This window comes from Diadema antillarum, unplaced genomic scaffold, assembly GCF_040938485.1.
Source record: "Diadema antillarum isolate AM-2024a unplaced genomic scaffold, OU_Dant_1.0 scf00000157, whole genome shotgun sequence".
NCBI lineage: Eukaryota > Metazoa > Echinodermata > Echinoidea > Diadematoida > Diadematidae > Diadema > Diadema antillarum.
In genome coordinates, this window is record NW_027271046.1 from 120,825 (window position 1) to 144,153 (window position 23,329).

The window sequence follows — 23,329 nt, forward strand, 5'->3', positions numbered from 1 at the left end:
TTTCAGTAAAACTTAGCATGTTAAATCATGTTTATTAGAAGAGTAATTTTCTAATAAAGACAGAGCGCTGAGGGAATCTGAAAATATTGCAGCTTTCAACGGCGGAGATGTTTCGAGCCAGGTAATTGCTTCTAAAATTGCAGTGAGTTCAGCACGGCATATCGTCGCTGGGGTGACAAAACCTCGTATCTCAAAAATGTCAAATGTTCAGGAGAGCAAAAAAACATGGTGGCCAAAGCACTATAGTGAATGGGATAGCCTTTCCTTTGACATGTCATGGTGGCTTCATTTATGGAGTAAGACGGTTGGGATTTGGCTAAGACATCACTTGACCCATTATTTGACCATTAAGCTAATAAATTTTTTTTTGACATTTTTGAGATACGAGGTCTTGTCACCCCAGTGACGATATGGATATCCGGGAGATTCTTTCATGAATTTTGATTTCATGGCAGGGGATGTAACTCCCAAAGCCAACCCTGTTGCTGGTGGGGTCGTGAGAGCCATCTGTGTAGAGATGAAGATGGTTAGCATATGTGGTGTTGATTATCTGAAGAGCGGTTTGTTTTTGCATTACGGGGTGGGAAGTTTTTGTGCAGTGGTCGTGAATAGAGAGGTAAAGTGTTGGATATTAAATAAGAGGAAAATCCGGTTTACATAACCCCAGGAAAGATCAAAGGGGTTTTGGGTTCCTGGAGGGAAAGTCACTGATTGGCTGAACCGGTCACGGTAGGTAAGGAGGTCATGGTAGAGTGCACACAGTCGCTCCCTGCATGTGGGGGCTGGCATGGTTGGCTGCACACATTGTAGAGGGTGTCTAATTGTAATAGCAATTAAACCACCATTGGGTGGGGGCTAATAGGTGTTAGTTATCCTGTTTGTTGAGTAGACTTAGCCAGATATTGCTGAGATGGAGACCACTGTCCTGGGGAACAGTATCATGCACCTCAATCTCCAAACTTCTCTGACTCGTCATTCATACCAGTTGGGGACTTGAGTGATTAGTTTGCTTACATCCCATAGAATCATGTGTTCACCGGTGAGCATGGTGGATGATTGCAGACTTGTCCCGTTCGTCCCGTTGGCCATGGGCCTGGTGCTCCTTCAACCGGGTGGCAGATGATCGGCCTGCCTCTCCGATGAAGACCTTACCGCATTCACAAGGAATGCGATAGACTCCGGGAAGTTTCTTGGAGTTTCATTTGTCCTTGTATGTGGTGAGGATAGATTGAAGTTTGATTGAAGAGCTTAACCAAAGTCTTGTTGATAAAATGTTTGGAGTTCTTCATGTGATGTATATTCTGGCCAACAAGAGGCTGTAAGATAGCAGCCAGGTGTTGAGTTGGGTCGTACGTGGTAGATCCCCTAGGGGAAACGATAAGTCTGAGTGGAATGTCCAGTTTGTGGATCTTTGGTTGCCCAAAGAGTATCGGGCACATGCCTGATGAGCTGCATAGTTTCTGGTACAGGGTTTGAGACAAAGCCTCTTTCCGCTGTAACGAAAGGAGTTTGTCCTTAACCCTGCGTTCAAGAGCTGGTGTTGGGTCTCTTGGTAGTTTCTTGTAGGTGTCAGTATCCAGCAGAATTTGAATCTTGGTCTCGTAATCCTCTTTATCCATCACCACAGTCTCATTCCCCTTGACTGCTTTGAGGACGTGGATGGAATTATCCTCTCTTAGACTGGAGGTGCCTGACTTTTATTACCATATGATGTCTTACATATAGTTCCTCTTCTATTGTGTAGTCTTGTGATCATCTGACAGTGTTAGTCTGTAAGGGAAAGTTTGTTTCTCCAAGTTAATATCACGTTCTACATGTATTCACTACATGTAGTGTGACTTCTTGTTTTACAGTTGAATGTTTAGTCTGATTGTGTCTCTGGCAGTTTGCACGACATTGCCCTCTTTTTAAGTCTGTCAGCTTGTCTGTCAAGATTGTTTCACTTTGTGAGATTCCATTGTCCATTGTAAACTGCCAAATTATCATTTAACATTGCTGTTCGAGTGTGTTGAGATTTCTATTGAGAGACCTTTTTTCTCTCTCTCTTGTCTTTCAGATTTGAAAAGATGAGGATCGAGGCCCATGCCAGGAACATGGAACACACAGAGTCCATCAAAGAACTGACGGCCCAGAATGAAGCACTAACAAACTCTTTCAAGGTATGAATTATTAAAATCTTCTCCACAGATCTCTTAAATAGTACACACTGTGAAATCAGAGATATTTGTGGCATTAAATTTTTACGAATTGCCACTGGCATTCCATTTATTAGTATAGGACAAGAACTTTCATGTGCATTTCAATTTTGCAAATCTTGGCTCCTCTCGAAATTCGCGAAAATTTCATGCAGGTGAAAATTTGTGGTTTTACATTACCCACTACATAATGTACATTACACAAGGTTTTAGTAGAATTATCCACCTGATAGTAACTGCCAAGCACTCCGAAACACACAAAGAGAAACCAAGTGTGTCTTCGACGTTTCTAAAGTAACAGAGAGTGAATCACTTTACTAATGCCAGACCACGTTGTGTGCATTATTTGTTTTATAAAATTTTGACATGATTTTCATTTCATGACAGCTATTTTTGCAAGATTCCCAGGCCAAAACCAGCTCCAAGCTGTAAACTTTCGCGAATTGCCACTGGTGTTCAGTGCATTATGTAGACTAAATCTTTCGCACACATTTTACTTTCGCAAATCTCGTGTAGAGGAAATTTGCAACAGTTTATCACACTGTAAAATTTTTAGTTTTACAGTGTGCCGTCTGAGGATAAGAGAACAAAACTGCAATGTTTACGGCCCCTTACTTAACACCAGTCACCATCAAACTTGTCACCCCAGGTTCAGATGCGGCAGCTGCAAGAGGACCACCACCGCACCACGGACAGCCTACAGCGCCAGCTGGAGTCCACTGAGAACCAGCTCTACCGCGCCCAGCAGGAGATCCAGCGAAACAACGCCCTGGTGGTGGCGCCAAACCGCACCCCGCTGGAGATGAGCCGAGAGAACCCACTGGAGGCGGCAATCCGCTCCATGCCAGGGGAGAGGGAACAGGCAGAGGTGGGTGGTCTGATGTGTTCTTCTGGAATATGTGTCTAGTCATAACATCTGTTCTGCTGATAAGAACTTACTTGTAACTCTAAGGACAAAGTCATTATTCAGAGCCTGAGCTTTCTCAGCTGTTGCACAATGTTTGTGGAGTCACTTACCTCTTCTTATCCATTCTTTGTAAACATTACTCAAAGCGAACCTGAAAACGGTCTCTTTTCACAAAAGCATACATTACAAAGCTGGCACAAGTTAGTAATTTTCTGTAACATATCATATTTTTATCCTTCACCTTCTGCTGCACAGTGCTTCTCAGAATAGTTTAACTAGATAGATGATGCAATATAAATGTCTTCTGTTATCATCGTGTAGTCTGTTGGTATATCTATCTAGGTGCCACTGTGTTGGCCAGTCAGTTATTCTGGCCAGCTGTCTTTGCAATAAGAAGAACATGAAATTTCATAGGCAGTGCTACATAGATAATTTGACATTTGCAGATGAGAAACCCATTGACTAATGTCCTGCTTCTACAATGATTACAAGTTTTGGAAATATTACAGGTTGCGCTACAAGATTATATATCCACTGAGACAACTGAAAACTTGCACGTTGCAGCAAGAATTATGGAATTCTTTGTACATACTCGTTTTTTCACCCCTCCCCCCAATGTCGCCTTCTGTAGGGCATGGAGAACACGGACACTGAAAAGATACGCCCCGTCCTCACCCCCCTCATCACCTCAGGTCCCGCCCAGAGCCCCCCGACCACGCCCAGCGTCCCCTTCGCCCAGCTGCTGTCCTCGCCGACGGACGACAGGCAGAGCATCCTGAGCACGGTCAGCTCGACGGCAGAAGAGGAGCAGCTGAAGGGCAAACTGACCGCTGCCCAGCACAGAATTGACCACTTCACGGAGGTGAGTGTAGCGGTCATCTCTGTGATTGCTTTACGCAAACCTTGGAACAAATACATTTAGTTTACTACTCACTGCATAGCTTGGCAAGCCGAAGAAAGCGAACTTTCTGTCTACAGCCGATATCATTTTGCAATTGCCGTTATGAATGCAATGTCATATTGTTTTGTTTCCTACAGCATTGATAATTTTCCATCTGTCATAGTTTCAATTCAAGCATTTTTACTTGACAATGTTGTGGGATGCTTTGCAGAGTTCTAGTGAGAATAAAAAAAGATTGATGTCATCTTGAAAACAGAGCAGCAGAAATTTACTTCATTCTATATGTATTGGATTTTGTTTTAAACTGTGTGACTTGATCATTCATCCACATGTGAACATACCACTATATGTTTTGAAGATAACCGGTGAGAACGAGGCAACCATCCTGCGACTGACAGAGCAGGCCAAGGTCTTAAAGGAGGAGATCAGGCGGCTAGAACGCAACCAGGCCCGGGAGAATGCAATTGCCAACATGGAATACCTCAAGAACGTGGTGCTGAAGGTGAGAGATGAGCGCAAGAAAGTAGTATGGTGGACTCTCATCATAACAAACTCTTAGGGACGAGTGAAATTACTCTGTTGCATTAAAATCATATTTATAACAGGGTTTGAAGAAGAATACTGTAAAAGTGGAAATTTTCGCGCATTTCGTGCAACCAGAACCTAGCGCGAAAATAAAAGCACGCGAATATTTTTGCTTGCCATAATGTTCCTATGCGTGATGTCTCGATTCCGCAGAATTAAAAACATGCAAAACTCTTCTGACCCGGCCAAGCACAAAAAATTAGTCACGCGAAAATATCCACTTTTACAGTAGACTATAAAGAACCTTTGAAAGATAAAAGTTTCTTTGTGCTAAGTGCAGATTGTTATGAAATGTTCTTCATAATATGATGCCCCTGTGTATTAGTACTAACTAAGAGGAAATTAATCTGGTGGGTTTTGTTCAGTGTTAACAACCTTCTTGTTTTGAAATGATAATGAGGCCATTTTGTGTTTTCATGTGTGTTATATGCTGTGTGACTACTGAAAGTAATGACATACATACTATACACATAGTGATGACAAGTTTTACATTTCTACAACTGGTTTTTACTTTTAAATTTTTCAGACTTTGTGTTTAATAGCTTGTGATGTCACCCTCAGCAGAAAGAAACACAAATACCTTCTTATAAGACCTGTTTTACACATAGCTGATGATAGTGGTGATAGTGATAATGATATTGAGTTCAGGTTGCAATGATGATGAATACAAAATTTGGAAATAGTGGTTGAAGTACTGATATTTACATTAAGGAAACTACAGGAAAAAATCATTTGAATTTTGAAAATGCCACCAGGGAAAGAGATTATCAAATATATGATTACTCAGACATGATGGTGATGACAATAGTAATTCTTAAACCGACTGATAAGTCTGATGAGATGACTGCATTCCAGTTGATTGGATGACATTGGATATAGAGTAAGGTATATGATTGTGATGATTAATTTGATATTTTCATCCATCCATTCATCTATTCCTTGCAGTTCATATTCCTACCTCAAGGTGATGAGAAAGGTCGTTTGATCCCTGTCCTGAAAACCATGCTGAAACTGAGTGATGCTGAGATTAAACAGCTGGCTACCATTGCTCAAGGTATAAAAATACAAAAGAGATCATATTATGGAAAAACGTATAGGTCTTGATAATAAGTTCAAACAAATTACTTGATTACATAGCTGCTAACTGTTTCTGTTTGAGAGGTGTATATTTTTTTTTCTGTGGTTTTTTTCTTTGCAGAGGGGATGGGGGAAGGAGGAGCTTTAATAAATACCGTATGTCCATTTTCATGACTGTCTGTCTATAGAGATGTATGGGCGATTGATGAATTTTCCTATTTTTGCAAGTTTTGCTCCCATGTGTTCCTGTTTGTGGAGCTGCAGGGTTGGCAGGTGTGCAATAAGTCCATAGCTCTATGAAGACAGAAAAGTTTTAATGCATGAGTGAATTTAAAGTGGACAAGCAAATAATGAAAGCATGGTAGAAAGCTTTGTGTGGATTAAATTTCACATTTTATGGTGAATGGTCTTTCCATGTGCCTGGAACCATTATAGAGATTTCTAAAATAGCACTAATATCACTGAAAATGATTAATATGTTGTGGGAGAAAAGCAGTGTGCAAGCTATCACAAAAACGTTTTATTATCACCACTCATTTTTAGTCAGTGAAATATTATTATAATTTCTAGCCATTAGTAATTATTGAATTCCAGAAGAAAGGTGTTCTTTCCATAAGCAGAACATATGTTGAATATTGGAGAATTTTACAGTTTTGAAAAAGTTGCTGAAAGCAGAAAATTGACTTAAGTTTGTTTGTTGCTGTTTTTCAATAGGTGAAGATGCCACACAGAAGCCTGGGTCCCAACTTGGCTCCTACCTCCACCGATGGTCTGGTGGCATCCTGTAATAACGAGCTGCCCACCCCTACATGACGACAATGGATTTGTCTGAAAGCATACAATGCCAGAGCAGATCACTGTATCTCTGTGAACAATAGGGGTGTCTGGTGTCTACTATTCCCCTGGAGGGGGACAATATGTGAAGACTGCTAAACCATGCCAGGCAGCCACATTACTCAAAAGTGTATTCAGTATGGACATATTTATGATGGCTGGAGAGAGATAGAGATGAATTTGTTGCCTGCAATATATCCAGATCTATTTTATGTGACTGAATCAGAGTTGTAAAAAAATTAGATTAAGTTACAGAAATATAAACAGTTTCAAGAACATTTGGCATTGAGGTCATATGAAAGTGTGATTTTTGTAGCTGTTTGATGACAAAAGACATCATTTTTATCTTCAAAGCATCCTGGCTTATCAGATAGAGCATTCACTGATGACCAAAATATTGATGTGGGCTTTACATGGCTGTGTGTAGTTGCCACATTTTAAAGAATCAGGTGAATACTGTTGTCTCCTCTGTTTGCAAATGATGCAAGTTTTAGGGATGGGCCACAGAGGGCATGTCATGTTTGTGCTGTGTGCAAGTCTTGCTGGTAGCAAAGAATACTCATGTTAATAAAATGGATGAAAGCATATGTGAACTTTCTGACATTTGAACGAGACAACCATCGTATTGCTTCATCTCTTTGTTGATCATGTTGTAGACATGACTGTGTCGCTTGATGTCGCCAGGTAAGTGAGTATAATGTTGAAGGGGGCAATTTTTTGGCGTCATTCCTAATTGTAGTGACTTTCATGTTGTTTTCTTTTTCACACTGTTACAAACAATCTTCAGATGCCTTATTTCTGTAAGAAATGCTTGTTTATCTTACATTTCATGTATTTGATTGTATTTATTTGTATAGTGTGAGTGCTGGTGCATGATGGCTTGAAAAAATCCTTTATATTACTTTATATTTGATGTAGCTGATATATTGACTAATATTTGTGAAATCAACAACTCATGAAAATATTGCCTCCCGTAACACAAATGTGCTGCAGATCTCTTCTAGGAGGATAGAAAATCAGTGACTTTTATCCTGAAAAAAAAAAAGGAATAAGACTTATTTCTCATTCCCTCTGTGTAGTGCTTAATCACAAAATGAGTCCAAGTTGTAAATATTCACATGAAATATATTGCGTATGCAGTATGTAATCAGCAATTACCAGTGGGCTTTCTGCTGAGCGCTTGTCTCGCTGGGCATCACTGAAGAGAAAAATGATGCTAGGTGTGAGTAGGTTTGAGTGAGCTTCAGTGGTCACTATGTGAGAGTTGGGCAATAACCAGGTTGGGCATTCACTAGGTGATTAAAATGTTGCCCAGTGGCAAATGAGACAGCTGTAATGCATTGTGTGTGGGCGACACATTCACTATAGATCTTACGTAAACAGTTTGTAGCTTTCAGTGTAGATTTCTTTTGTGGTACTTGTGCTCATGGAAGGTGTTGTAGGCATTCTCTGTTTGTATGTTTCACTGCCCATACGTGCAAAGTTGCCACATATTGGAACAAAGCAAGCTCATTCCTCCATGTGCAGAATTCTCAGTGGATAACAGCTATTTCACACTTGACCTTTTGAGTTGTGATCAGTCCCACATTTTGCCTGTACAATGTATTATTTTTGTATTTATTCATTTTTTTATTATTTTCTTTTTTTTTGGGGGGGGGGGGAGGATGGCTCATACAACTTTTGCAGAAAACAACTGTACTTTGGGCAAACATTCATTTAAGCCAGATTTCATGATGTAGCTATCTCCTCATCTCTCAATTTTATGTCAGTCCAGTGTTGTTTTCTTTCAGTGTAAAACACTTGATGTTGCTTACACATCACTCTCATCATTATTTAATGATTGCTTTGGACACTTTAGAAAAGTATTAAAGACTCTTTACAACAGTAAGTAGGAAGAGTGTTTGGGGTTTTTTTTTCCATGTGCTTGACATCCATTGATATTACATGTTCTCCTGGTTTTATTATCTGAATTTCGTCATACACAGGTTGATGCTTCAGTCTATGTACACGTTGTTTTAATACTCGTACAGGGATCCAGTAGCCCTCTAAAGTTGATAGAATACATTGTTGATTCTGTTGAATTATGAATCGGCTTTGTGTCTTGCAATAATTAATTAATTTTAATAAGCGATGATTAGCGTAATTTTTTCAGCCGATTTATCAGTTGTCTATCCAAATCTTCTCCAGATGTTATTAGTGACATTTACAGAAATTGTAAGGAGTACCCTAACTTTTTCCCTTGAATTAAATGCAACTTAAGGCCTGAACTAGTGTGAGTTGTGAATGCATTGATATACATGTAGTTGTACAAGTTCAACTTCGTACATTCATGATTAGAAACAAGGTCATTTTACACTATGTTAAGAAGAAAGCCACGCCTCCCTGCTATTCGACTGCTGAAAATCTGGTTGAAAAAAGAATTGTGTGTGTATGTTGTGAAAGTCTTGTTTTGGGCTGCTTGTTAATTGTCACCAAAATAAAGTATGATTATAGTGTTGTTGTTTTTTCTGAAGATGCTACATTGAAGTTAAATAGTCTCGGAAAGATCTTAATCTACATTATTGGAGTTGACATTTGCCTTTTTCCACCAGTGCAATAAAATACCTTTTTTCTCTCTCTCTTTGTTTTGGGGGTTTTGTTTTAATTATCATTACTTTAGTGTCACATAGATAAAACAGTGTAGTTTCAAGGAAAGAAACCAGCTAAATTCGGGGGTGGGGGATGTAAGGAGGTGAGTGTTGTTGTTTTGAACTATAACAAATGTTATTTCCCTCCTGGAATTACATGCTCTTTCATATTTCATGAGAGGTTTCTCCTTATCTCACCAAAAAATATTAGAAACCTGCGGTTAGGTCTCAACCAAAAACTGTACGCTCCCTTTAAGATTTACAAAATTAGTGCAGAGAATCCATTAAAATGCCAACTGTTTGTATTTCTGTTTGTCAATGACATGAATTTGATTGGGAAATGACAAAGTTGACTGAAATTATGATGAACTTTAGACTATGATTCTCATTTCCACACAATGATTCGCATTTTCACACGAGTATTATATGTCATTACTACATTATCTTAATAATTATGTTCATGTTGTTTCTTTTACTGGACATATTGCTAGAAATAGTGAGTCATTATTTTTCTGGACTACTAGTATATCCAAGTTTGAGTCTGTAGTGAATATGAACTTGAGCAAAATCAAATGTATTTTCCATGGGTCAAATTATGATCTGAACATGATTTTCGACACATATTGTGGTACACTACAATCTGAACTTTCGTCAGAAAATGACTGTTCCAGTGATTGAATTCTGATTCTCTTTGTACGATGAATGTAGCTGGTTATGGAGAAATTATTTTTCTATTGATTCACTCTTTCATTTTTTTTTCCTGAAATAAAGTGATTGAGAAGTGAAAAATGTGAGTATTCTTCTTCTTGCAATGTTGTTCCACGCTCGACTGTTACAGTACTGTATTCCTTTCAGACATGTGAAAGAAGAATATATGGCTACATAGCTACAGGGGGAACGTGATATAACAAACACTGCTATAACGAGATATCAGTTATGAGGAAACTTTTCCGGTCCCAAATTTCCTTCCACACAATTCTGTGTAAAACACTGCTCATATAGCGAGATCAGCTATTACGAAATAACTGCTACAGTGCACTCACGTTATAACGAACACGGATATAAAGAAATTCCGGTTACAACAAAATAAAAATTCAGGCCGCATTATTTCCCTACCTTTGTTTTTTATTGTTTATTTGTTCGGTTATAACGAAGTTTCGATATAACGAAAGTAAACTGTCGGTCCTGAAGACTTTGTTATACATTGTAACAGGAATCCACTGTATGACAAGATTAATTTTGTGATTTCCAAACAAGGAAAAACATACTTAATCAAACCTGTTATAGCAAGGTATTGCAAAATCTCTTCAGGTAAAGCTTTACTTCGCCTGTGTGATCATGTTCGAAGATTGTAAAGCTCAATGCGACGAAATTATGTCTTGTACCAGGGAGGTGTTAGAAAAGGAGAGACAACTCCTGCTCTACTTTGAAGTCATGCGCGGCACCGCCGAAAAGTTATGCGTTCAACTACATGTGTTACCCATGTGCTTTGACAAAAGAGGGCATCAATAATCGGGACTAGCGCTCTCACATCTAGAAATACTTAACCCTACTGCATTTCGCTCTCTCTTTCAATGTGATGGCAACAATGAATTTGTGTACCTTGAATTGAAGCAGCGAATCAAAATGCAGTGTAAAACTGACAATTTTAACAGCAAATAGTTTACAAGCACGCTGGTGCACGCTTTAGCGGAGTACTTTATTTGAAAGATCAAAATATCCCAGATTAAAGGATAGAAAACTAACATGCGGAAATGTGCGCATTAGAGAAAAATATTTGGTTTTTAAGATGGCCTATAATTTTCATTTCATTTCAATTGCGCATTACGAAGAAACTAGAAATACATGTTTATGATATTGAATTCTTTCCTAAACTACTCTTAATCAATTCAAGTATTTCATGTAAAATTTTACGGGGAAATAAAGCTTGTAATTCGACAAAAGGTGAAATGCGTTCTTCGTCTCCGAACTTCGCCTTGCAACCAGAGCGGTGCAGAGCATGACTTCAAAGCGTATAGTGGAATGCTAGACATCCCATTGTAATGCTTTGAACCAAAACATGTGTTTGCATGAATTAGGAAGAGTTGTCTCTCCTTTTCTAACACCTCCCTGCTTGTACACACAAATTTTCTTCAGTGAACTCCATCTAGTACTGCATGTTGTTTTGTGTGTGTGTGTGTGTGTGTGTGTGTGTGTGTGTGTGTGTGTGTGTGTGTGTGTGTGTGTGTGTGTGTGCATAATTATTGTATGTACACATGCCAAGAATGTGCTAGGAGTATTGTACGGCCATATGCATACATGACATTATCATGACATATAGCAGGTGTGACGCATTCTGATGCTATGATTGGCTTTCTACTAGGGAATTCCCCATCTTCACACACGCAGGCATAATGTACATAAATACAGAATGTGTCACATACACAACACAGCATTATGCAGAACATGTTCAAGCTTTCCACACATGCACATAACACCATTGCCATAACCACATGCCAATGCACAGACAGTAGACGCGATCGTGACCCGATTGCAAACTGTCATATACATATTTTTACAGATTCGAACATCCTTTGAACATCCTTTAAGAAACACATATTTGATACTGGATTTCATTGGCAAAAAGCATCTTTTTACCTGTTATGGTTAGTAATTCCCTAACTCATTACTAGGTTATTGGTATTGATTGAAACGTGATATGTAGTCCCACATGTGTAAATTAATGTCTTAATGTTTTTCCTTTTTTTCATGCCTACTGATATAACGAGATATCGGCTATAACAAGGAAAACGACTCGGTCCTGGCCTTCTCGTTACATTGAGTTTCCCCTGTATTACAGTACTTAAGGTCCAAGACACCATCAGAATCTTTAACCTCCCTCCAGATGTCACTTGTACACAATATATGTGGCTAAATTGATGTCTTTTGCTCTGCTTCCACGAGCATCCTATCATGTATTTTTAGGTGAAGCTGCCATGTCAACATCCTTGTTCACTGTGATTTGTTATGAATTTTGAAAACATCACTTATCCCAATCACAATGAATTCTGTAACTTTGTACACAGTATACTGTACATTCAATTTATAGATGTTCAAATGCAAGTTTGAAAATCATTAATCTTAGAGGTCTCCTCAAATAATTCTCAGCAGTTTTATTGCAAATGCAAATGCACACTGACAAATGCAAATGAACATGCACACACACACACACACACACACACACTTTTTTTTTGTTTTTCAACGATGTTTATTCTGTTCCATTCAAAGTAATAGAAAAAAAATAACAATTTTCATTTGCTACAATTGAAATGACGAAAATATACATTTGTGATCATAATAGCAAATTTGCTATTGCTGTACGTAATGACATAACAAAAATTACATTTTCATGAACAATTATCAATTTACATACAGTCACTTCCCCTATGCTCTCAAAAAAATTGCTTAAATTTAACAGTGATAATTCAATTCTTCTAGCATTAATCTTAATAATCATCCAAATGAATTATGCAGCAAAATTATACAGTAATAAATAATGGAACCATATTATTTATCAACCAATACCCGCCCATACACCTACTAACTCATATCCCTTACTGAGTCCCTATGACCACCCCCACCAGTTCCCTCCCTTCCTGTTTCCTCCCCCACCCCTATCTGTACACATGCAACACACAAACACACACAAACACACCCATACACACACACATACACATGCACCTAATTTGGTTAACTGCTCTTGCCTACACATCACAATATAGTAAATATAGTTATATAATCAGCCCGCCAACAGGCTGACAGGAACGCATGGGAAAGGAGGGGGAGAAAATACAAAACAACACAAGAGAAAAAAAAAGAAGAAGAAGAAGAAGAGGAGGAGGAATGAAGGAAAGGGAAAAAAATGAAGAAAAGAAAGAGTGGAATACTATGGAAACATTACTATTTTCTTAAAAGTCACAGACGTTGCACGTAGCTTCAGACTGGTTTATTCAACGAAGTCTCAAAATATTCCCATTTTTGTAAATGTACATGTAGCTTCCCAGCCTTGGTCGCAAGGATTTTTTCCTCATTTATTAATTCAACAATAATCTTTTGCATCTTTTCTCCAGTGGGTAACTTATTTCCCGTTCTAGATTTAAAAATGATGTATTTTGTTAAGATAATCAAAGTATTTACACATTTTGATCTATTTGAATAACCAGAAATTCCCCCAAATATATCTCTCCAATTCATATTCCTTAACTCATTTATATCAAAATAATTAATTATGAATTCCCATAACGGTTTCACTTTAACACAGTGTAAAAATAAATGCAGATAAGTTTCAGGCTCATGTTGGCAGAAGGAACAAAGGCTGTCTGTTACAAAACCAAACTTCATTAAACGCTCCTTAGTGTAAACTACGCCATGTAACATCATAAATTGAAATTCTCTATATTTTCTTATCAATGTACACTTACTCGGTTTAATAAAAAGATCTTTTATTTCTTTGTTTGTATAATCATAGCTACTGTGGTCATCTTTGATTTGTAAAACATAAGATGACTGTAAATCTTCCACCATAGCCTCATATATTTTTCTCGATTTTAAAACTTGCAAATTTACTCTCTGACCAGAAAAAATCAATTTTAAGTCAAAGTTTGTGGAATCAACTTGCTGAAGTGTACCTGCTCTCATAGAATCCTTCCATTTCTGGGGTATAGCATTAAATATATCATTCAGTTTAAGCAATTCTTCTACCTTAAAACCAAGACCCAAGCTTTGAAAATGTGACTGAGATCTCAAATGACCGTTATCTAATATATCTTGTATTGTAATTATTCCTGCATCAAATAAATCTCTATGAAAAAACATCCTACCTGTTATGCGTACACTCCTATTATTAAATATTATTGGATTTACAACCTCATTTTCCAATTGTCTATATTTATAGATATCGAGCCAAACCTTCAATATTTCCGAATAAAAAGGTGGTACATTATCTGTCATAATAGATGAATCAAAGTCACACATAAACAGGAATCTACCTCCTACAGTACTAAAACAGAAGTCAAAAAATAATTTCCACCCAACTTCTTTTTCTCCATATAGAAGGCGTTTTAGCCACATAATACGTTGTGCCTTAACAAATAACCGAAAGTTCGTCATTCTTAAACCCCCAAACTCATAATCTTGATACATAATATTTCTCTTTATACGGTCTTTGCCATGCCATAAGAAATCAAAGGTAATTTTTTCGACTTCTGAAAATACCCACTGAGGAACAACAATAAGTGATGCTACATAATTCAATTTTGACAAGGCGAATGTTTTCATAAGATGTATTTTTCCCATAAGTGTTAAATCTCTTTCTTTCCACCATCCTAAAAGACTTTTTATCTTACTTAATATTTCTTTAAAATTTAAATTCTCTTTTGCCTTAACATCTAAGGAAAAATAAATTCCTAATATTTTGATTTCTTGAACAAAATTCCCAAACAAATGAATATTTGGCCTATCTTTTTCCTCCCCAAGCCATAAGAAATTAGTCTTCCCTTTATTTATTTTGAGACCACTTATTTTCCCAAATTCATCAAATAAAAATTGTAACCTTTTAATTGAACCCTCATCTTTCACAAACAAAGAAATATCATCCGCGTATAAAATTTGTTTTATTTCATTTTGACCAAATTTAATTCCATTAATATCCTTATCTTTTCTAATAGCTCCAGCTAAAGTTTCCATAGCTAATAAAAATATATATGGAGACAGAGGATCACCCTGCCTCACACCCCGTTTGATATTAAAGTACCCCGTTGAGTTTCCACCGTTCATAACACAGCTACTGATATCCGTGTACAAGACTTTAACCCAAAATTGAAATGAATTCCCGAAACCAAATAATTGCAGAATTTTAAATAAAAAGATATGCGCTACCGAATCAAATGCTTTCTCAAAGTCCACCGCAACTAGATAACCGCAAGGATGTTCCAATGCATGAAAAAGAATGTCATCTATTATTCTTACAGCTTCTCCGATATTTCTGTTTTTCATATAGCCTACTTGATCATGATGAATAATTTCCGGTAACACCTTTTGAATCCTTTTAGCTAATATTTTTGATAAAATCTTATAGTCAACATTTAACAAAGTAATAGGTCTATAGTTTTGAACATACATACCATCTTTACCTTCCTTCTCTATAAGTGTAATTACTCCTTGCTTTTGAGATGTAGACAGTTCCCCCCTATTATATGCCTCATTTAGCGTTTCAACTAAAATATCTCCTAAAACTGGCCAAAAAGTATTATAAAACTCCACAGTAAATCCATCATTTCCCGGAGACTTATTAACTTTCATTTCCTTCAAAACTTCATAACATTCATTTTTAGTTACTTCACCTTCACATAAATTTCTGCTTTCTTCATTTAATTTGGGAATACCAGATAAAAACATCAACTTTTCATCTTCAAGGATATCACAAGCAGAATACAATTTTTCATAAAATGTTCTAATAATTTTCAAAATCTCATTTTTATCTGACACTATTTCTTTCTTTTCATTGTATACTTCTTTAATAACACTTTTCCTTTTCTTAGATTTCAACAACTGTTCAAAATACTGTGTTTTCTGTTCTCCCTCTTCATACCACTCTGCTCTTGACCTGATTCTCAGACCTTGGCGAGAATAATCATACAAATTGTTTAGTGCTGTTTTTTTCTCTTCAATTTCATCCGTTATAAATTTTACAGGTAAAGTCAATAATTGAGTTTGTAAATGACTTATTTCTGATTCTAACTTTTCTATTTCCTTTCTCCTTCGTTTTGCCTTCTCCTTCGAATAACTGATTATAATATTTCTCATTTTCATCTTTAAAAAATCCCAAAAAAGTAATTTATCCTGGATTTCTGGAATCAATTGTTCCCTTAATTGATAAATTTTCTCATTCAACATATTAACAAACTCAAGATCTGCACATAAACTATTATTAAATTTCCAATAAGATTTACCAAATGAAAATTTATCTGCTAGATTCTTAAGTTGTAACAAAATACAAGAATGATCAGGTGTAATTGACGTAATGATATCGCACTTATTAACCAAATTAAGTGCATTAGAGGAAAAAAACCAATAGTCTAAACGACTTTGAACGATTGGCCACTTTTGCCTAAAAGTAAATTCCCTTTTATCCGGGTTTCTTTTTCGCCACACATCTTCTAGCTCATACCTTCTCAAAAATTCTTCCAATTTCTCATTAAACTTAGTTTTTATAATATTCTTTTGCCCCATATAATCTAATTTTCCATTCATGAGTATATTGAAATCTCCCCCTAAAACACACACACACACACACACACACACACACACACACACACAACTAATGTGATATACAACTGCATACATGACAGATTCCATTTTCATGTGTAATTGAGGTATAATTTATTCTGACAAAGAGTGAACAAAGCTTTTCACTGTTAATGTGCAAACTGTGTTTACGGCTGTCAATCCACGGTGCCAGAGGCATTATTCTCAACTTTGAATGAAAAGATTGATTTCAGTTTTCTACACCCATGCTAGCTGCCACTTTCTTGTACTTTGGCAATATGCAAGCTTTAACTTCAGTAATATTTTACATGATGTATGTATGTCGGGCAGACATACCCTTCAAATTGTGGTCTGAGAACTTCATCTTAAAGTACTTGGCAAGTGGTTTTAATAATTGTTATTCTAACTCCTCACACAGAAATGCCACGTCCTGGAGGCGAAATACTTATTTACACCACTGCTCCGCCACAATTCCCAGAAATACGAAAGAAACAGCTATCAAGTCTTTGACTTTATTACTCTCTCTAGCCTTGAGCCTGACGGAATAAACCATTACATATACTTTAGAAATTAGAGCAAAAATGAAAACAAGATGTTGAGCAAGACCCCAATTGGGAGTCGAACCACCGTGACACCGAACTTTCAGATTTTCAGTCCAAGCCCTAACACACTGTACCAAAGCGAGGTGATGTCAAGATCGGTGGTCATTGTCTTCAAGTAGTAGGCCCTATGCAAACACAATTTGTCCTAGGTAGAGTCCCTATACTCGTACTCTAAGGGCGCGAACCGTTTCTGTGGGGTTTTTTTAAATATTGTGGCGGAGCAGTGGTGTAAATAAAAAATAGGCGTCCTGGAGTGAGTCTTCCTGTATAGACACTCTCTACAACAATGACTGCCTCAAATTGGCAGCAGTTGGCCCTCTACAGAAAATGTTTGCTGCTAAAAAAATTCACAGACTTAACTCCTCCAAGCAAATACATCTGCTCACTTCAGCCTTCTCATGTAAAAGAGTCCTGTTACTGTCACAGAGTTGAGTCACAGAGACTCCTACCAACAAAAGTTCCTCTCCACAAGTGCCATGAGGTCCACACAGAAGAGGGGCAATGCACGATGAGGTGTAGCCTTAGATTGTCGGCCCTAGACCAGACACTGGCAAACTTGAATTTGCTCCATCCCACCACCATCAGGTGGTGCAGGTGATGGTGCAGATGATGAGGGGAGAGCCCGGGACCTCTTGCATCAGCCACTGACTCCGCCTTGGTCTCATCCATCCAGCTAACAAGTTATCCTAACCACACCCAGACTTCACAGGGTCAGCTCACAAAGAACTGACCAGCCAATATGTCCACTTGTAGCGTCCATCAGTCGAAGACCAGACTCTTCTTTTCCTTGCAATCACGGGGCGATCATATCCTACTCTGTATTTCCAGAGAGATGATGCAGGTAACCATGACAACTGGTATGAACCATTCAGTCTTCTCTTGTGTTCTCTTATCTCCTGACTCTTTTTTAGTCCTTCATGCTGTCCATTTCAAACACCTGCACACAAAGAAATATATGAAAACACAAGTATACACAAATTACCCAGTTACAGCCAGTTGTCCAGTTATGGGTGTATAAAATTTGAAAAAAAAAAAAAACAAACTCATTTTATGTCAAAGAACACTTGCTAAAGTTATAATCACAAAATATTCTTCACTTTATTACCAAGTTCAATATATACATTGTATACATATGTAGGTATACTTCCAACATATAATAACTATCAACATGAGAACAGTAATGTTACAATTCTGGGCATAACCAAAATTTAAAATGATAATCCCTTCATAATGGCCATGAAATGTACAATCTGTGTATAACAATTAATACACTGTACTAAATAACCAGATGAGAAATAATCCCGACTGCAGGGATTCTAATTCATGAAGGATATTACAAGGGCTCTGTGGTAGGATTATAACATAGACCTTAAGCATTGTTAAACAGGGAAATGAAGATTTCAAATACACTGTACCACAGTCAGGACAGACTTGAGCGCCTTGTATGCAGATTTGTATATGTGTTTGTTTGCCAAAAGATATAAAGGTTTTATTTCCCTCATGGAGGCATTTAACAGCACTATCTTACCTTGTGTCCAAGTGTGTTCCCAAGCACTTAACACAGCAGTATCGTGTGCCGCACGCAACACAAGTATAGTTTGATGGGAATGTGTGCAGCGTCAAGGAAATGCCAACATATGGATATAAAAGCAGACATGAACCTGTAAGTAAAGCTCACATGCAGTCTTAAACTTCTTTCAATACACTCCAATCTATCATTTGATGTCACTCGGCATTAGGATATTTCATGTGAATTCCAAAGGCTATCTTCTATGTAGCAGGAAGCAGCATCATAAAATTTTCCAAATTCAGGATTTGATGTCAGGATCTGTGAAATATATAATGTATAACTGCTGTTTTGGCTCATGAATATATCAAGTGTGTTGTTAAAATTGAGCGATTTGTATATGTCCTTTAACCCCATTTGTGTGTAGTTTACACACTTACATCTCAAGTTTGACTTTGATTTAATCTTATATTTTTGCTTTTTATCTCAGATGTCCTTGTGCCATCCAAGAAGACATAATTACTATCATTAGAACTCACAGACCACCTTACCTTGAAGCCCCTACATTTGTATTAACAGAACACCTTGAAGTCTTAATGCATATGATTATCTTTTTGTTCTGTCTTGTAAAATTCAACACTGTTGTATTGTTTTATCAGAAAATGAGATGAATAAACGAATTGAATTGAATTGAATACAGTCTCACAATACATCATGAATAAACAAAGCCATTCCTCATGAACTTATAGAATCCCAATTATTGTTAATGATGTATGATGTATTTGATGAAATGAATGAAACAAAAACAAAGCGACAATGCATATGGGATAAGTAATGTTGCACACATCATTTTTTCGTGAAGAACAGTGGCAGTAAAAAGAGGATATCCACAGACGGCACAGAACTTCCTCTGTGGGATGGAAGAGGCGGGGATGCAGCAGGTGAGATAGTTTGGAGGCTCGTTCATGCTCAGCTGTTCCTCCTCCACCAGCATGTGAAAAGTCTTGCGGAACCTCTGCTTGAAATGGTCTCCACGCTTCTTCCTCTTCTTGGTGGCTGGCGCTAGGTGGACACAACACATTGCAGAAAGAGCGATACTTAGTCACTTGTGTGGGAAAGCTTAGACAGAAGTGCTTAAAACACACAAACTATAAAAAAAAAGACGAAGGTAGGCTCTTTGCTCTGGTGTTCAAAGCATGATGTTACTCTGGGTGCCCTACTACCAACATGGCATTCAACTGCTGCAATGGCCTCTAGGTGCCATTGAAAAGTAAACTCAACCTCTCTACAAGGCTACCTTTAGCTTGTTCCTTGTTTGTAGATACACTAATTTTTATTGACAACTACAACACACACACACAAAACACTCCTATGGCTTACTGTCTTCATTGGAATCAAACTGGGGTAGTTTTTTCTTGAGCAGCACGAGGTTGGCATGGGGGTCCTCCTGGAAGTTGTCCTGTTCCAAGGCCTCAAGTTGTCGCCGCAACCGTTTGGCCCGAGTAAAGTTGTCTAGGACCCTCCTCTGCGCCAAGTCTTTCTGGCGCCCTGCACAACAGAGCAAAACAGGAGTACAAAAAGCACAGTAATTAAATGTATACCGGAGACTCCCGTTAAAAACAATGAAGTCCTCAGGACCAGCAGTCTTTTTTTTTTGTGTGTTTTTTTTTGTGTGTGTGGTTTTTTTTATTATACAATGTATCAAAATTTTGTTATAGATGATCACTATAGTATACAAGGGTATACAGTACAGATGACAATTTTGGGACATGAATTTTTACTTCGCTGTACATATCAAGACTTTTGTTATAACTGTTTTTATTTTTATAATGGGAGTGCAATGTCATGTATTTTATGGTTGTTAAAACACTGCTATTACATATCTGATTATGCAAAAAATAAGATTCACAGAAAAGTACAAAATGCCAGTTTAATGTTGCAATATCAGCTGTAGCTTTCTGCTGGTGATATCGTCCTTAAGGCCCCTTCACACTACAGCGAATGCCCAACGAATGCCAAGCGAAAGCCCAACGAATTCGAAAATGTGAAGACAGTTTGCATGTCTGACATTCTTGAATTCATTAGCTATTCATAGGGATTCGCAGAGATACGCTGGAGATTTTGGACATGTTTAAAAAATAAAATCAGCTCCAGCGTATCTCTGCGAATCCCGACAAATAGCTAATGAATACAAAGAACGCCAAGCATGTTATGAACTATTCTACTATTACCAATGGATCTTAACATATCTTCAAATTTTCAAATTTATTGGACATACGTTGGGCATTTGTTGGGAATTCGCTGTAGTGTGACGGGGCCTTTAGCAAAATCCACTCCATCTACTCTGGAAGCTGTATACACTTTCCTTCCTACTTCAAGCAATTAGAACTTAAGGACATTTGACAATTTAATATTATCACAATCATGATTCCAGCCATGACTTCTCATTAACACTAACACACAAGTTAATCATCATTAATCAGTATCTAGACATCATCATCATCATCAACAAATCTTGTTCATATTAAATGCTACCAATATTCAAGCTCATTCCATTCGTTTGTATTAGGTGATAGTATAAAAACAATAACCAGGGAGTAATTTTCAAACTCAAATTTGATTAGCAATTTCAGCTGGTGAAAAATATCTTCAATGATATCCTGTACACTTCTATGTAAGAAAACTGCTACACAAAAGTTAGTTTGTGTAGCAGTGGTGTAAAAATGCATAGCAAATTGCGATGCGATACCAGGAAAATTATTCCCTGATAACCACAACTCAGTTGGGGCTTGGTGTCAGCTCTCCCTATCCAAAATTTTGCTCAGCTCAAACCTAAATGATGTATCCGTGCAAGATAATATTTGGATCCACCCGGTGTGGCCATGGCCCAGCCAATTTAGAACCCACTCCTAATAAAAGCAATGACTATCAAATCTGGATCTGAATACAGAGTCCTAAAGTCTGTGTTCAGAATCATCCAAAGGTACAGGTATAGGACAATTTGAAAACTTTGTTATATCGAAAGTTTGTAACCTCCCTGAACAAATAAACAATAAAAATCATAGGCCGGATAATGTTGTGGCCTGAATTTTCACTTCATTGTAACCGGAACTTTGTTATAACCGTGTTCATTATAACGGGGGTACAATTAATACGTGTAGAAGGAACATGAGGAAGGGCCTTGCACCATCACAAAACGTCCAGATTCGGAATCAGATTCAGCCACCATTTTGCACACACATCTCTAGTCTAACAATATAGTAAAATTTTACAAGAATTCATACATTAATCTACCACTAGTACCAGATGCCGTACGAAGCAACTGTACAGCGACAGGGCTGTCTAACGTCAATTACCATTAAGTCGCCACCACCTAAAGTCACCAGACATTCACATCCGATCAGAGATCAGCTGGGGCGACGGATTTTCATCACTATCAAAAGACATTCCTAATTCACCTTTTTCCTCCATAAAAACACAAATAATTGTAATCCAAATGTATTTTACCATATTTTACAGGTCACAAAACCATTTTTAATACGAGAATGTTTTTGATTTCGAATGGATTTTAGGTGGCAGATTAACAAAGTTTTTCAAACGCGATGTTGCACAATGCATCCTACATTGAAGTACACACGCACTAATAGTATACGTGGCGCGCTATGGGCAGCGAACTAATACAGTGCCTATCGTTAGTTCGCCAATCCGGGATTGCATAGGAAATACACACAACTTCACAAGTGGCGACTATGAATAGATTCTTCGGTAATTGACGCAATGACGTTATGTAGAACTTAGAAGTTAAACCTCAAACTTCATAAATTTTTGTTGGTGTAGGTAGACCATATTCTATATGTAGCAAGGATCGCTCTAACTCGTTAGACAGAAAGATCCGTCTGTCCGGAGGACTCTTTTATATTTTGCCATTAACGCCGTCCTCCGTAATCATTGTATACGGAGGGGATCCGTGAAGCCAGACGCAGTCTCCGCGGAACATTCCCCGACGGACAGATACAGACCGATCTTTCGGTCAAGGATCGCTCATGCGAGGAAGAAGTCCATAATTTAATAAACTAATATTTTTATAAGTATTAGGAGCCTACACAATCATGACAATAGGAGGTGCGAAAGTACACTAGCGCCGGATAGGAGTGAGTGGAGCATCCCGCTACACCTGGCCAGAGCAGAGCTACCGATAGCGCCAAAGCCAAAGGCGCTAGCTCTGGCCCGGTTTGTCCTGGTGCTGGAGAGGGAGAGCTGACCTGTTGATACTGAGCTGAGCGAGGTGATCGCGGCGGCGCACTGTGTACACTGAACGATACACTGCTGTGAATTTCGGGGAGAGAAAACAACCTATATAACTTAAAGCGTATTTACAAATTCTCACCTGATTCCCTCTTTTGGTCTTTCTTTGAATCTGGCATTTTGCTACGCAGGGAGAAGATTTCTACTGATCGAAAATGACTCGACTCCCAACAGGATCTTTGGTTAAGCGCGTGTCCGAATCGAGTACACACGGTCCACGAAGTCCTAAAACTGCCAACTTTACCAGTACTCGACGTGTAACAAACAAAGACAAAAGCGTTAACAAATATAGTGCTAGTTGCAGCGGTCGGTAAAGTTCCGGCTGGGCAACTTAAAATGCACATGGACTAGATGTCTGATTATTATTGCCAGTTATTATCTGCTCCTATTTCCTTCTTAGAAATTCTATCCTGACTATCCAGACTCGAAGAGCAACTAAAATGCAACAGATGTTGGTGGGACATGCCCAGAAGGCATGATGAGT

General features: G+C 37.9%; 2 protein-coding genes across 2 annotated transcripts in view; one reads left to right on the forward strand and one right to left on the reverse strand.

Moving 5' to 3' along the window:
- The window catches only part of LOC139722120 (uncharacterized), a 41,003-nt gene extending 34,341 nt beyond the window's left edge, over positions 1-6,662 (forward strand). The window contains exons 23-28 of the mRNA XM_071633440.1: positions 2,057-2,159; positions 2,845-3,063; positions 3,734-3,964; positions 4,362-4,505; positions 5,534-5,642; positions 6,380-6,662. Coding sequence (XP_071489541.1) covers positions 2,057-2,159; positions 2,845-3,063; positions 3,734-3,964; positions 4,362-4,505; positions 5,534-5,642; positions 6,380-6,453 — 880 coding nt within the window. The 3' untranslated portion in view covers positions 6,454-6,662. The remainder of the gene's footprint in view (positions 1-2,056; positions 2,160-2,844; positions 3,064-3,733; positions 3,965-4,361; positions 4,506-5,533; positions 5,643-6,379) is intronic.
- An 11,143-nt stretch (positions 6,663-17,805) lies between these two features.
- Positions 17,806-23,044, reverse strand: LOC139722126 (zinc finger HIT domain-containing protein 1-like). Its single transcript, XM_071633446.1, has 5 exons — positions 22,928-23,044; positions 19,921-20,088; positions 19,428-19,602; positions 18,562-18,642; positions 17,806-17,970 (listed from the first exon to the last, which is right to left on the reverse strand). The coding sequence occupies exons 1-5, from the start codon at positions 22,962-22,964 to the stop codon at positions 17,949-17,951; spliced, it is 483 nt and encodes a 160-aa protein (XP_071489547.1). The 5' UTR covers positions 22,965-23,044; the 3' UTR covers positions 17,806-17,948.
- Positions 23,045-23,329: the final 285 nt, after the last annotated feature.

Excerpts from the sequence above, each read along its gene's own strand:
- LOC139722126 (XM_071633446.1), bottom strand. The coding sequence starts at position 22,964 with ATGCCAGATTCAAAGAAAGACCAAAAGAGGGAATCAG. Across the intron at positions 18,643-19,427 it reads AAGTTCTGTGCCGTCTGTGG|ATTCCCATCAAACTATACTT; the intron begins ATATCCTCTTTT and ends GACGCTGCACAC. Across the intron at positions 17,971-18,561 it reads GGAACACACTTGGACACAAG|GTGTTTGAAATGGACAGCAT; the intron begins GTAAGATAGTGC and ends CTTTGTGTGCAG.